We start from the raw sequence: 15,207 nt of genomic DNA, 5'->3' as shown, positions 1-15,207 counted from the left end.
AAAAAAAAAAAATCCTTACACTTGAAGAAACTTGACTAAACAACATCCTCCCAAATTCTACCACTACATAATGAAGCATGCAACTTTGAAAATTCCTTTAAAATTGAAGATGGTTTATGTCACAGAAATGATCTTAACTTTAAAAGTTTTGATTTACCAGGTATATCCTTTCTCCCTTAAGAACCAGTATTACCATTCATAAATTGGGGACAGGGGGCAAAGAAGCCTCATGACACATTGGTAGAGTTAACTGTATAAGAACAAATACAAAACAAACTATTTACTTATATTATTTCAATATCTGTTCTGGCTAGAAGACTTATTAGAATTTCTTCTTTTTTAAGATTTATTTTATTTGTTTTATGTATATGAGTACACATTGTAGCTGTACAGATGGTTGTGAGCCTTCATCTGGTTGTTGGGAATTGAATTTAGGACCTCTGCTCACTCTGGTCCACCTCACTCTGGTCCACCCTGCTCCCTCAGTCCCTGTAGCTGTCTTCAGACAGCACCAGAAGAAGATGTCAGATCTCATTACAGATGGTTGTGAGCCACCATGTGGTTGCTGGGATTTGAACTCAAGACCTTCAGAAGAGCAATCAGTAAGTGCTCTAACCTGCTGAGCCATCTTACCAGCCCAGAATTTTTCTACTTTAAGTAATATGTTCCGTTTTAGTTCCATCAAACTATATATCCTATTATATTTTATTTTTAAAACATCTAAATTCAAGTAGCATGCTCACATATTTTTTATTTATTTTCCTCTAGGATTCATGAGTAGGCAGTGATGAAAGCTGGTGTCCCTTATTTAAATCTCTATAGAAACTAACAAAAGATTAAACATCTTTAAGAAAGAATGTGGGGATGTGGAGAGAGAGAGTGAGTGAGAGAAAGAGAGATGGCTCAGCACTAATTGGTTTGTTTTTTTTTTTTGGTTTTTGGTTTTTGAGACAGGGTTTCTCTGTGTAGCCTTGGCTGTCCTAGACCAGGCTGGCCTTGAACTCAGAAATCCTCCTGCCTCTGCCTCCCAAGTGCTGGGATTAAAGGCGTGCGCCACCACGCCCGGGCTAGCACTAATTGGTCTTGCAGAGGACCTAGGTTCAATTCTCAGCGCTCACATGGTGGCTCCTGAACCTGTGTAGCTCCAGAGGATCTGATAACTCTCTGACCTTCCTGGACACCAGGCATGCATGTGGTACACATATACACATGCAGGCAAAACACTCATGCACAAACCAACAAGAAGGAAAAGGAGGAAGAATGAAGAGGAAGAATAAAAACGAAAAAAAAGCAGCCGGGCGTGGTGGCGCATGCCTTTAATCCCAGCACTTGGGAGGCAGAGGCAGGCGGATTTCTGAGTTCAAGGCCAGCCTGGTCTACAAAGTGAGTTCCAGGACAGCCAGGGCTATACAGAGAAACCCTGTCTCGAAAAACCAAAAAAAAAAAAAAAAAAAACGAAAAAAACGAAAAAAAGCAAAGCAAGCAAGCTGTGGTCTTATAGCCTACAAGAATACAGTTGCCGGGAGCTGGAAAGATGGCTCAGCGGGTAAAAGCACTGACTGTTCTTCCAGAGGACCTGAGTTCAAATCCCAGCAACCACATGGTGGCTCACAACCATCTGTAATGGGATCCAATACCTTCTTCTGAAGGTAGCTACTGCATACTCCTATACATAAAATAAATCCTTAAAAAAAAACCAAAAGAATACAGTTGCAGACACCCTACCCCACCCCCATTTTGTCTGGCCTGCTGGAGACTGACCAAACAAGCGCCCTGATGGCAAACTGTAGTTCCAGCCATGGTAAAGGAGCACTGCAAGTTTAAAGGTGTATATTACACATCACCCATGATTCTGATCAATTCAAAACAGAAAGCTGCCTGTTTTCCCTCTTTGAACAAAGAAGGTTGCTGTGGTGAGTAAAGTCTTTACAAATGGGAATCTAATTCAAGGAATTATTCAACTTGAATTGGATATGCTGTTAAGTATAAAATCTACTATATAATATACAATAAACTGATATAAAATGTGTATAACTCAAACATGTTGAGTAAGAGCTTCCCAGAAATCTCAAAGTCTGACAAAGTTAAAAACAACCCCTTAGCCAGGTAGATACAAGCTTTCCTCCTCACTGCTTCTCTTCCCAACAGGAGCTGGCCTTCCCTTCCCCTTTCACTACAGCCAACTGCCAGACAGAACACCTCTCACTCAGGAGCAACAGAAAGCAGTTTAAACTGGAAGTGGTAAAGCAAGCATAGAGGAATATTCCCATGACTATGAGAGCAGCTGCTAGGACTACTGTCATTACAAGCTAAGAGGCGTGTGGTGCCTTAAAATAAGGAGCAAGAGTCAAGTCCCACCTGCCTGCCTTATCTCTGAGTGGCTGTATTCAAAATACTGTCATGTAGTAAACAGAAGGGGTTTAAATCACAAGAGTTGTAAATTCACTCTTGTACAGAATACTTGTTTATCTCATTATTTGTATCTGTAAATTGATAGCAAAACTTTTATTATATTATAGAAATATTAACTGTAAAATTATATAGAACAGCAGGGTGTGGTGGCGCACACCTTTAATCCCAGCACTCGGGAGCCAGAGGCAGGCAGATTTCTGAGTTCAAGGCCAGCCTGGTCTACAAAGTGAGTTCCAGGACAGCCAGAGTTACACAGAGAAACCCTGTCTCGAAAAACCAAAAAAAAAAAAAAAAAGAAAGAAAGAAAAAATTATATAAAACATAATGCACAGCACAGTGTTATCATCCCAGAATGAGCCATTAGATCTAATTAAACCAATAATGCAGGGCAGCCTAGATCTAAGCTGTCCCAGTAAGGACTAGCCACATATGTCTACTGAGCCTTGGAAAGATCACTAGTCTGTTGATTTATTCTATGTTTAAGACATTCTGAGTTCTGAATACTTAGTACATACACACACACACACACACACACACACACACACACACACAAATAGCACATAAAATAGTCCATTAGCAATTTCTACACTGGTTATTCAAAATCATATTCTACCTATACTAGATTAAGTTAATTGTTAGTATTCAGTCTACCCATGTCTTTATATGCTTTAACGTGGCTACTTGAAAATTTTAGCTAAATATATGTGCTACATTTCTGCTGAATGATTCTAGTAAAAGAAAAATCACAGCACTGATGTTTCAAATTCAAAATGGAATAAAACTGTCATTATGTTTCACAAAAATTATCCAAGAGACTGGTGATCTTACTGCACTTCAAATTCCTTCTAATGTGGCAGTCTGATTTTAATATCCTGCTTATTAAATCCATTTTATACCTTCCAGTTTCTTGACTACACCCATTTAATTGACTGTCTATTCACTGGAATAAAATACTTCATCTTCCCACTATGGCAGAGGAATATTCATTCTACTTTCTAAGTTCTCTGAAGAGCATTTACCAAGCCAAGCAGGTATTGTCCCTCAGCTAGGATCAACAGCAGCTTCCTCTAAGATCCAACTGAGGCACGTCTCTGAGGGTCTTTCCAGGAAGCAGTAAACTGGAGGAGGACCCTCTCCCTAAAGTGGGCAGCCCAGATACAGTGCTGCTTCGCCTACCTGCCTTGCTCATTGCTGGTGAATGCATCAGTCTTTCTGCTGCTACAACTGCTGAGGAGGGAGCTCAGCATCTCAGGCGTTCCAACCCACACTACACCCCCACGGTCAGGTATGGTCCAGCCTTCAGAGCCAGAGTGAGACTGCTGGGAGCTGAGAGGCTGAGAGCTTTGTGGACTGAGCGGCTGCAGGATGCTCAGCCTTTCTAGAATGCAAACAGCTATTGTTGGCTACCAGTCACTATCATTTGAGCCTAATAATTCCTTTTCATTATATATCATTCTCTTATTTCTGTTCCTCTAAAAACAAACCTCTTAAGTAAAACCCACCTTCATGCTTAACTGTATCTTCTGCCTCAAATCCAGTACTACATTTACATTATGTATCGTAACTCTGAGTTACCAATCCACCTTCTTGACGTCAGCACCATTAAATTCTAGCTTCTGGTTGTGTTTTAGGACATAACATAATAATATAGTGACAAAAATAAAAGATTCTTCTTCAGTGCAGGAAATAAGGAAGATGCTAATCAGATGATATGGAACAATGACAGCTGCCCCTTTCTACTCAGATGACATAAGAGACAAGCTTAAAGCACTGCTGAGGACTATGAATTTCACACAGTTTTACTACTTACTAACATTAGTAAAGCACGCCACCGAGCTGGACAAGTGTCTCTTAAATTATACTATTATAGTTGAGGAATTCTAGCTTACAGAATGAAAAGTACAGTTTAAATCATTTCAATTTCTTCAAATTATTTATGTAAAATTCCCTATAAAACTCAATGGCTGGACATAAGGAGTACTTTACTATGCTTTTACTTGAATAGCTATAAAAACTAAGGCTCAAGGGTTCTAAATACACCCTCACCCAAACACAGCAGCAGCTGAGCATCAGGAACCACTGCCACCTGACAGGTAGGCAGGACACAGTATCTACAGCACACTGGAGCTGGAACTCCTAGCTAACACTCAGGGGCAGGACCTTGACCAAGATACTTTTTCTTCCACACTTCAGTTTCTCACAGGGGTAGTAGTAACTACTTTCATAAAAATTGGTGTTCATGGGCTGGAGAAATGACCCAGTGGTTAAGAGCACTGACTGCACTGCCAGAAGTCCTGAGTTCAATTCCCAGCAACCACATGGTGGCTCACAACCATCTATAATAGGATCAAATGCCCTCTTCTGGTGTGTCTGAGACAGCTGCAGTGTGGTGTTCATACATAGAAACTTCTTAATGTTTCCTTTTATCAGTTAAGTCTTTAAATTCTGAAAGAAGGGACACTTGAAATGGTAATTAAAAAAACAGTTTGTCATAAGTTTAAGAATACTTCTGGAACATCTTGAACTTAGCAGCAAATGTTCAGATTTATGACATCTTCATCTGGGGCACATTTATTCTCTGTATTCCTTCCCCCAAAAAGCTTACCTTTAAAAAATTTTAAAATAATATCTATATTACAATCTATACAATTTATAGACAGAATCCTCACTTAAGAAACTTGTGGTACAAAAACTAGATGGAAAGAAGGACCAACCCACACTAACACTCAGCCCTGGGATAGCTCAGCTCCCCAGTACAGAGATTACATGTTCTGGTGAGCTTTACCATACGACACTCAAATTTGCAGAACTATTTTTTTTCAAGCTATGTTTCGAAAGTTACAATGTACAAGTTCAAACACTGTTGCATAGAAACAAAAGCCTAGGTCCTCACAACCCTTCAACACCTAATTTTTAAAGTATACATAACCACACTTTAGAGCATTTCCTTTCCATTAGAGCAAACATAAACATAAATGGGCAACACAAATTTTAGTCAAAAAGAAAAACCACATACACTATGTATCTAAACCTCTTCCTCAATTTAAACCCTAGAAAACAATTAGGAATTGTATACTGGGAATCCACATCAGAAGACTACTTTCCCACCACTTTTATGACTGTACAACTATTTTAAAAGTTAGAAAGTATCATATTATGGCTTTATATATTATACACTATAGTTTGTATTATAGCAGACACCCCTTCCCCATATACCTATGAATTAATCTAAACTCTTTAAGTGAGAATGGTTGCATACAGTCCCTAATAGTTGTGTATAATTTTGTACTTTCTTATTCTTAACAGTTCTTGGATCTCACACACTAAACTGCATAACCCACCCATGCTCTTCATCATGTTATGGATAATGGTCACAAACAAGAACTGAGTACTATGTACTTACACACATAAAGGCAATCTAGCATGGTGACTAACAGCTACTACAAGTTCCAACCCTCCCCACGCAGGACTGCCTACAGGATCCTTGACTCTCCTTGTCTGTCCATCCTACATTAGGGAAACACCCATCTGAGGATTAATGAGTGCTTGGTCCTCTGCCTGGAACACAGCACGCAGAGGGTTTTAAGTGCTGTCACTACTGCAGCCACAGAGCAAGCTTTGTATGTATTATTTCTGTATTCCTCACTTTCATTCAACAGATGAGGACTGTTACATTGGTAAGTGACAATGCCAATTCTCACGCACAGGCTCTCTATACCATTATCCCCTCAAACTGCTTACTGCCATGGTGATAAACAAGCTGTCATCGGTGTTTCATAAATTTAAGTTTTTCTACAAATAATTTTCAAAACACATTCTCATAGAGAAATATTTTTTAGTTTCTAAAATCATCAAACTAGTTATAATACACATCTTGGATTTACAGGAATCATCTTAGGTCTAAAAACATTGTTTTCTGATCATTCTTCACAAATAACTACAAGCATTTTTTCAAAAGTTTTAACCCCATGTCCAGGTACCAACTTCTAGAGTCCGCTAGTCGGTATTCCTCTGAAGATTGAAAGTCTTTAACTACCACTCACAAAGTGGGACACTTGTACTTGAAAAGCTAGCTACTCCTTCGGCCTTGGACAGTCCCGCATTCACCCACACGCAGCACCAGTCTCTCATCTTTACGCCAACCACGTTTCTATCTTGACCCAAAGGATAGTTCCACTTGAACTTGAAAAACACTCCTAAAAGTTTCTCTACACATTTTTTTCCAAACAGGAGCCCTCTTCTGCATCTCTAACTCTTCTCCACGGTATCAATATTCCTAAGTCATTTGGGCTCATGACCACAAAATAATCTTTTGATTCTGAACACAGAAAATAAAGAACAATCAACAAACATACTTTTTTCTTCAAAGCAATTATCTTAAGCCCTACTACTACTCCATTCCCAATTACCGACCAACATCATGCTTATTTATCATAGCTCTCCTCGCTAAGTCTGTCGTGCTGCACTCCCTAGACCACCTCATCATCCCTCTTGGAAAGTTTGACTGTGTCAGTTCTCCATCTAAATCCTCTGTGATTTCCATTGCTTAACCTACTAAACCAAGTCCAAACTTGGGATTCAGGCTGATTCGTAACCACTTCCTACCACTGATCCTGATGTAGTCTAAATGTCTGTGAGAATGAGTTATTTTCATAGACTCTTATTGGAGTAAAATCTGAGACATACAGAGCCCATCAGTGTACATTTAGTGCTTCTCAAGTCTGCATGAAGAATGGGACTCCTGGACTGAAAATCTGGAACTGTTGGGGTCTGTCAGGTAAAATGGCATAGTATTTGTATACACCCTCCATTCATCCCTCTTCTGTACTTTTAATGCAAAATACTATGTAAATAACTGAAAATAAATTTATATCAATTGCTATGTAAAGCGATTGTACCACACTATTTAGACAATAACAAAGTACACGTTTAGATGCAAAATTCTGTCAAATATTCTTGATTGGTAGCTGGTTAAATCTATAGATGTGTAACTACACATACAGAGGGCCTGTGTTGGGTACTTTATATGTAATCACTTATTCATTAAGAGCCAAGAATACTAAAGTGATTTCTAGCTTCAAGAACACAAAACACTTCATTTAATAAATAATCTCATTTAATTCGTAAAGCCACCCCCACCCATGGAGGTATCAAACACCTTCATTTTTTAACACCAATTACATTTCTAGTAAAGTCACAGAACAGAGAATTGAAATTCAAACCCACAACTGAATAATAAAGCCTGTATCTGACTTACAAAGACTAACCAAGAGAGCCTAAGCTGTCTGGCATGGTGGGCTCATACAATCTCATGGGGTAATGGACTCTATGAAGGAAGTTGTTCTCATTGGGGGGGGGGGGGAGAAGTTCTTCTGAGTGATGCTGGTCCAAACTTAGATAAACAGGATGAAGTGTCTGAGTTCACAAGGCAAACTTTTAAGATAAATAGTAAAGAGAAAAAGAAACTATTACCAAGGAATGGGTAATACGTTTAAAGACACAAAATGCCATTACACACTCATTGTCTAGTAGGAAATGAAGGTAGACAGGAACTAGAATCAAATTTAAATTTGACTAGTAAGAGAGAGTCACAGGGTACTCTGAAGCAAGAGAGACCATGCTTTAGGATTCTTCTCTAGCACAGAGATGGATTGAAAAGTACTGCCCAGAAGCACAGATCTTTCAGCTAGAAAGAGTTTGGGCAAAAGCTAACATAAGAACAGAAGTGACAGAAACAAAGACTGAGCCAGGCAGCAGTGGAGCACACCTTTGATCCCAGGACTCTGGAGGCAGAGGCAGGGGGATCTCTGAGCAAGAGACCAGCCTGGTCTACAGAGCAAGTTCCAAGACAGTCACGGCTGCACAGAGAAACCCTGTGTCTCTCGAAAAACAAAACAACAAAAAAGGCTGATCCAAAGAAAACAAAGAAGAGCTACTGAACATCAAAATACCAACAGGATGGAACATGGTAAGGTGAAGGGAAGGAAGAAACTGAGGCAAACTCCAGTCTCTCTCTCTGAGCTCTGGCTATGTATGGAAGCAGCACTATCAAATCAAAGGAGAGGGAGGCCAAAACAGGATGACAGTACCAAGGTGACAGACGGGGCTGGGACTTGGGACATCTGAAAGATGTGTATTCAGAAGGGACATTTATGAGAGAATACAAATTGAGAGGCAAGACCTCAAGAATGGATGAAACACCCACCCCAGGGAAACAGGAAGGATGGCACTGAAGATAACGTTGCAAGGACTAAACCTTTAAAGCCTACGCAAAAATGAAAGCTGGGAGACATTGGTGCTGTGCAAGTTTGCAGGAGTGCATATCCAAGGGAGCTGCAGTGCAGAAGCAACCCAAGGGGAGAGAAATCAAAGCTGGCTAACAGGTGACTGAAGAATGATTAAGAAGAACTGCTGGGGGTAGAGTGGCAGGGAGCAGACAAAACCAAGTGATCAGTGGAGGAGAATGACTCCTGACTGCAGATCAAACACAACCAAGTGATCAGTGGAGAAAGACTCTTGACTGCGAAGAGAGCAGTGGTGAAGTAGAATATGGAAGTGTACATTTTTAGGATAGCAGATTTAACACTTTTACAGGAAGAAAAAAAGACCTGTGGTGAGAGAAAGTCTTAAAATATACCTTTACACTTAGACTCAGTACATGGAAAGGATACCTATGCTATAATGTTAAGTGAAAATACAAGTTGCTTAGTACATAATGATGCCACTAAAATTCAGACTCCTCCATTGTAACTTCCCCCACGTGCAGTCTTCTTGGCCCTTCAACACACAAGCTAGTTCTATCTGCCAGAGTGCTCTTCTTGTCAATGGCTAACCCTCTAGGCAATTCTGACCTTGGTTCATGTGTCCTCGCCTCAGAAAGGCCCGCTGTATGTAGTATTACTGTATTACTACTGTATGTAGTATTAGCTACTTCCCCTCCTCCAGCTCTCTAAAGATGCTGCCTTTTTTTCTAGGATGTAGGTTCTGAAGATTTCATCTACTACACATCCATATATTGTTCAACACACACTATGTTGTTTAAAATTTCTTAGCATGGTAGGCACTTCAAAGTAAAACTTATACATATCATTTGAATGAAAACAACACATCTAATATTTATGTTAAAAATAGGAGGAAGGCTATTAAAGGAGCTAATATCCCTGTTATAAATTAACAAAAATGAGTACAAAAGAAGAAAGAGGGGAATATATAATTACACTCATTTTTTGTTTCATCTCTCTTCAAATGGTCACAAGAATCCCGTCTCTTGTTGAAGAATGATGTTTAAATAAGCATGAATCTGCAGCAGGCAACCTACTCTGCTTCCTTTCTGTTTTTTCAGTGAGCTGTTATGATTGAATCACCTATGGGACAACTTTATTGCAGGTTAATCTGTGAGGTGTTCTGATAGTAGTTTCTAAAGTTAGAATTTCATCCTTTTTTTTTTTCTTTTTTTTGAGAGAGGGTTTCTCTGTATAGCCCTGGACGTCTTGGAACTCACTTTGTAGACCAGGTTGGCCTCCAACTCCTTGAAATTGGAAAAAGCTTAGATCATCTAATTTATCACCTAATTCTGCAGACATAAGAGAAAACTAAGAAATTTAATGAGTAAAAGTAGTTCAATTTAAAAAAAAAAAAAAAAAAAAAAAGATCCTAAAGAGAAAATGCAGACCAAAATAATTAAGAACTTTTTACTTAAGAAAAACAAACATTTAAAAGATGAAGGAAGAGATGGCTCAGCTGTTAAAGGCTATGCTCACAACCAAAAATATAAGACCATTATATATTGTATAATTTCAATAGTAACTAATAAAGCTTACTGTCACATATAACCTACAATCTTCTTCTGGTGAAATTATTACTCAAAGTAAAACTTAAACATACAATTGACCAATGAATGTTATAGCTAGACATTATAACAAACGATTCAGAATACAGGGAGTGTGAGTGCTCACCCTGACAACCCTAACAGTGTTATGTGAGCTGACTAACTGAACGAGCAGGAACTTCTTTCTACTATGGCTTACATCATGTCAAGTGCGTCATGGATTCAGGATACTCTGACTCAAATTTCTGCGCCAACTGCTTCACAGTGTATTTAACGGAACTGATGATAATTAAATGCTATATAGATTTAAAAACAATTAAAACATAAATATAATTTATAGTAATGATGACTTCATTTTACACACACACACACACACACACACACACACTTTACCAGAAATACAGCAAATTTTATTTGAACTTCTAAATAAAGGTCATCCCATGCTTAATAGTTGAGCGTCACAACACAAGGTTGGCAGATACTCCTACCTCTTAGCATGTAATGGCTTAGCTCAGAAGTTAGTTTGATTCTCTCAGCCAAGCCCTTGGTGATCCGACTCCTTGTTTCCATTCTGGATGTCCAAGTACCATGCTTTTTTATGAATGAAGCTAAGGAGGGTTTTTTTGTTTTTGTCTTTTAAAGGAAACTACCATCCTATCCAGAATCCTATCCAACTCTACTTGAAATTTAAGTCCATAACAAAACATTAATCATCCACTGTACAGTGATGAAACAGATATGAAAGTGACCTTTAATAATTTGAGTCACTACTAATTCCATTTGAAATCCTATCAAATGTTCTACTCTTTTTTTTTTTTGGTGGTGGTAGGGAGGGCGGTTCGAGACAGGGTTTCTCTGTATAGCCCTGGCTGTCCTGGAACTCACTTTGTAGANCAGGCTGGCCTCGAACTCAGAAATCCGCCTGCCTCTGCCTCCCGAGTGCTGGGATTAAAGGCATGTGCTACCACACCCGGCAAATGTTCTACTCTTAAGCACAATAAAAGTACCCTCCTATCTATAACACTTTACAAAAGACACACAAAATATTAAGAAAATGGGCTTTGCCATATAGAAAAGAATCTGAAACCATAATAAATAGACACTTCTCACTTGAATTTCATTATCCTGTTCACAAAATGAAGTTAACACCTTTTCCTGAGAGTTGTTGAAGACTGAGTAAGACACTCTATGTAAAGTACTTAGGTTTAAGATAACTGCCGACAGATGACACAGTGGTCAGAAAAAGAAAGGCAAAGACAGGTTCTGTCATTTCCTGAGTTTGATTGAGAGAGAGAATGAGTGTGTGTGTGTGTGTGTGTGTGTGTGTGTGTGTTTTCCCCTCTCAAACATTTAAGGCAGGACACAGATCACTCTTGCTCCCAGAGAGCCAACTGAAGTGCTGGCTGCTCTTATAACCTCATTAAACAGTAACAGTAATTTGTTTACTATTAAATAGTAATTTGTTTACTATCTTGGACTTTTGCTTACTATTTGTTTACTAATAAACAGTAGTTTGTTTACTACCTTGGACTTAGTTATACTGAAATCAAAGCTCCTACTACTCTGCCTGTTAACAGTGTCTCATTACTATCCCATTACTGTTAACAGTGTCTCATTACTGTGGAGTAAAGTAGCTAGGAAGACAACTTTATAACTACAAATCATACTGCTCTAAATTCCTATTAGGAGAAAAATCTCCAGGGGGCATGGGAAGAAACACTAAGAAACCTAACAGTCTATTAAACCTCCTATTTTATTAAACCTCATCCTAGTCAACAGCAACATGGTTTTGTCCATTAGAAAAAGAAGTTCCAACCACAGTAACCTACAGCAAATCTCGTGCTCCACTCAAGTCCTTCCTGTGACCCTTGCCCAGCAATGTTCTGTCATCTCTCTACAATGCTCAATAGGTAGCCCCCCGTGACCAATCTAAAATAGCTCACACCAATTACTTCATCTGTATGTCCTCACAGGGCACACAATGGTGATCTGTTGTCTTGATTACTCAGTGCTCAGGATGGAGGAAGATGCTGGCTTAATGAACACACATGCCTGCCTACAGTCCTTTACCACGGCTGACTCCAAGGTCCCCTGCTAAGCTACCATGACTTCCTTCAGGAGTGAGAGTGGGCTGAGAAGTGGACTGGGAGGTGTGTCTGCTGCCTTCTTAACATTCATTCTCTTTAAAGAACTTCGAGAACTACCTATACTGTCTGTGCCAGGATTTCAAGAAACAGCACGCTCTCTTCTAGAACCCTAACTCATTTAAAAAGAGAACACTGCATGTATGGCCCGCCTTAAAACGGCAACACTTCAAAACTCACCAGCAAGACATCTGCTGCTGTTTAAAACTAAAAGAAATGAAGACACTCAAGCTCCTTTTACTAACAGGCCTACAATGTCGTCTTCTTAAGTTGTTTTAAATTTGAACCATGCAGGAAAAACTTGAAAACCAGCCCTAGGACATCATTCTTATGTTGGCAATAAGTGTTCCTTCTCAAAAGAAAGACGTGACAGGAATTCTGCCTTAGTTTTCACTGGTAAGTACATTTCTTGCAGGTCAAGGTCACCGCTAGGCAGGCTGCATTTGGTAATCCGGCCCTCGGGTGTGTGTGTGGGGGGGGGGGGGGGGGGCGGTTTACTTAATACTTACTGAGTCCTCCGTCCTCGGGTACTCCCGTCCCTCTCATTCCTAGGTAAGTCAGTCCCAGTATTAGGAAAAATAAGCAGGCAGCGGTTAGGAGGAACATCGACAAGTAGTGAGCACTGAAAGTCCCCGTCGGGGACACCTCCTCCCGTTTAAACTGCTGCAGAAGTTCCTCTTCGGGCTCGCAGAGCTTCGGCTTGCCGTAGGCGGTTTTCAGGTAGGTGTGATTGGAGCCAGTATGGTTGGCGTGGTTGATCCTGAGTGAGCCAGGGGCGGCCGCGGCGGCGACGGCCCCGGGAGGGAGGCTGTTGGCAAACAGAACGGGGGAATCCACGCCAAAGGCCCCGCCGCCTATGTGATTATTGGTTTTGAGGAGGGGCCCCGTGGGCGACTCCAAGGTGGAGTCCCCATCGGGACTCGGCGGCGACAGCAGCGGGGCCAGCTTCTTCGCGCCGGCACGGTATCGAGGAATGGAGTCCACTTGATCGCACCCTCCTCCTCCTCCTCCTCCTCCTTCTCCTCCCGACTCGGCCGCCGCCTCCTCGAGGTTTCGGCTCCTGTCTAGACTCCCGGCGGCCGCCGCCCTGTCATTCATCGCGAGTGCTCCCCCTCCCTGAACCGAAGTCTCCTGCCGGCTGCCGCCAGATTTAGCAGTCAGCGCCGAGAACGGCTTACTATGGCTCCGTCTGGGTCGATGCCGGGCGAGGGAGTCGTCCTTTAATACCTGTCTGGCCGGGGCCACGTCGCCGTCCTCCTCCCCCTCCTCCTCCTCCTCCGAGTCCGAGTAGTGCTCCCGGCAGCTGTAGGGGAGAAGCCGGCTGCCGTTCACGGCTCGGCTGGCCCACAGCGGCTCCTCGGCCTCGGGGTCGCGGTCCTCGCCGTCCGCCGGCTCCTCGTCCGCGTCCTCCGCGGCGCCGTCGCTCCCCGCCGCCGGGGGCTGCGGCTCGGGGCCCGCCGGCCTCCGCGCCCCCCACCACGAGTGCGGCTTCCTCCGCTCGCCCGGGTGGCCGCCCGTCACCTCGCCCGCGGCCGGGGGCGCCGGCGGGGCTCTGAGCCCGCGGTACTGGAGCGCAGCCCGGTCCCTCCGCGCGCCGCCGCCGCCGCCGCCGCCGGCGCCCGCCTGCTCCCGCGGACTGGCCTCCACGTCCGACTCGTCCGAGCTGAAGCCCAGCAGCACTTTGCTGCCCGCCGCGGGGACGGCCGCCGCGCCCCCGGAGCCTCCTGCCACGGGGCTCTCCGGAGCCGAGGCCGACAGGCGGCCGAGGCCTGCGGGGCTCCGTAAGTACGCGAGGTCCCCGGAGCCGGCCCGGCCCCCCATCGCCGTCGCCGCCGCCGCCGTGTTATTGTTATTACTGTTCCGCGTCTTGTGGCCGCGGCCCCCTGCCCGGTGCTGCTGCTGCTGCTCTTCCTCGCGAAGCTTCTTCAGCTTCTTGAGGTAGACCGGCCGGGTGCTCTCCGTCACGGGACCCGGAGACAAGCCGTAACGGCGAAGCTGAGAGAAAAGCTCCTCATCCGAGAGCTGCTGAGGCGCCGCCGCCGCCGCCGTCGCCGCCGCCATTTTCTCTCCAGGGTGTTTTACAAGCTCCGCGCTACCGGAAGTGACGCGCCGCCCTAGACCCTGAACTAGACCGGGCTGCGTCGCCCTTCCAGCGCCGGCCACGGCCGCCTCGGCCAATGGGAGGCGCGGGAGGAGCTCACCTGAGCGGGAAGGCGCCACCTGAGCGACGCGGGTCGGCGTGACCGCGCGCGCTCGCTCGCTCGCTGGCCCCGGCGGCCGCCAAGGTCCTGCCTGTCACCGCCGCGCGCCTGCGAGCGCCGGCCGCTCGCCCCCGCCGGGTTCGCAGCCACACCTTGACCTCCCCCCCCGGGGTCCTGCCACCGCGCCGCGGGCGTGGAAGGGGGCTCGGCCCTCAAGTTCATGGCGACACTGGGCTGGCTCGGCGCGGTATGGGGACCCCGCGAGCGAGCCTGGATCGGCAAGTTTGATGTCTGACTCTAGGTTCATTTTTCATTTTGCCTTTCCGTTTGACTTCTTTTTTTAAAAAAAGCAAAAACCCAAGTGACTTTCCCCGGATGCCTGTTCAGAGACTGCTCTTTGGAGATTTGGGGAGACATGGAATATAGATCGTTCGTAGTACAGTTTTCAAAAGTCTTGGGTGTATGAAATTAACTTTTTGTCCTTTTTTTTTTTTCTAACCTAAGTACGATGACCTCATACGTCGTCGTGTGTCATATGTCAAATGTCACTATTTGGAGGAATGAAAGAGCCATCTTATGAAATCGTTTTTGACTGAAGAAAGACAAGCTCACCGTGCAAATA

General features: G+C 43.4%; 1 protein-coding gene across 2 annotated transcripts in view; it reads right to left on the bottom strand.

Annotated features, from left to right (window-relative positions):
- The window catches only part of Lemd3 (LEM domain containing 3), a 56,582-nt gene extending 42,032 nt beyond the window's left edge, over positions 1–14,550 (bottom strand). The window contains exon 1 of one of the 2 annotated variants that reach the window (XM_029542284.1): positions 12,894–14,550. In XM_029542284.1, coding sequence (XP_029398144.1) covers positions 12,894–14,445 — 1,552 coding nt within the window. In that variant the 5' untranslated portion in view covers positions 14,446–14,550. The remainder of the gene's footprint in view (positions 1–12,893) is intronic. The other variant, XM_021204794.2, reaches the window with a different exon arrangement.
- Positions 14,551–15,207: the final 657 nt, after the last annotated feature.

This window comes from Mus pahari, chromosome 9 (assembly GCF_900095145.1).
Source record: "Mus pahari chromosome 9, PAHARI_EIJ_v1.1, whole genome shotgun sequence".
NCBI lineage: Eukaryota > Metazoa > Chordata > Mammalia > Rodentia > Muridae > Mus > Mus pahari.
Note: the sequence above shows the minus strand (reverse complement) of the source record. Positions and strands in the feature narration are given on the sequence as shown.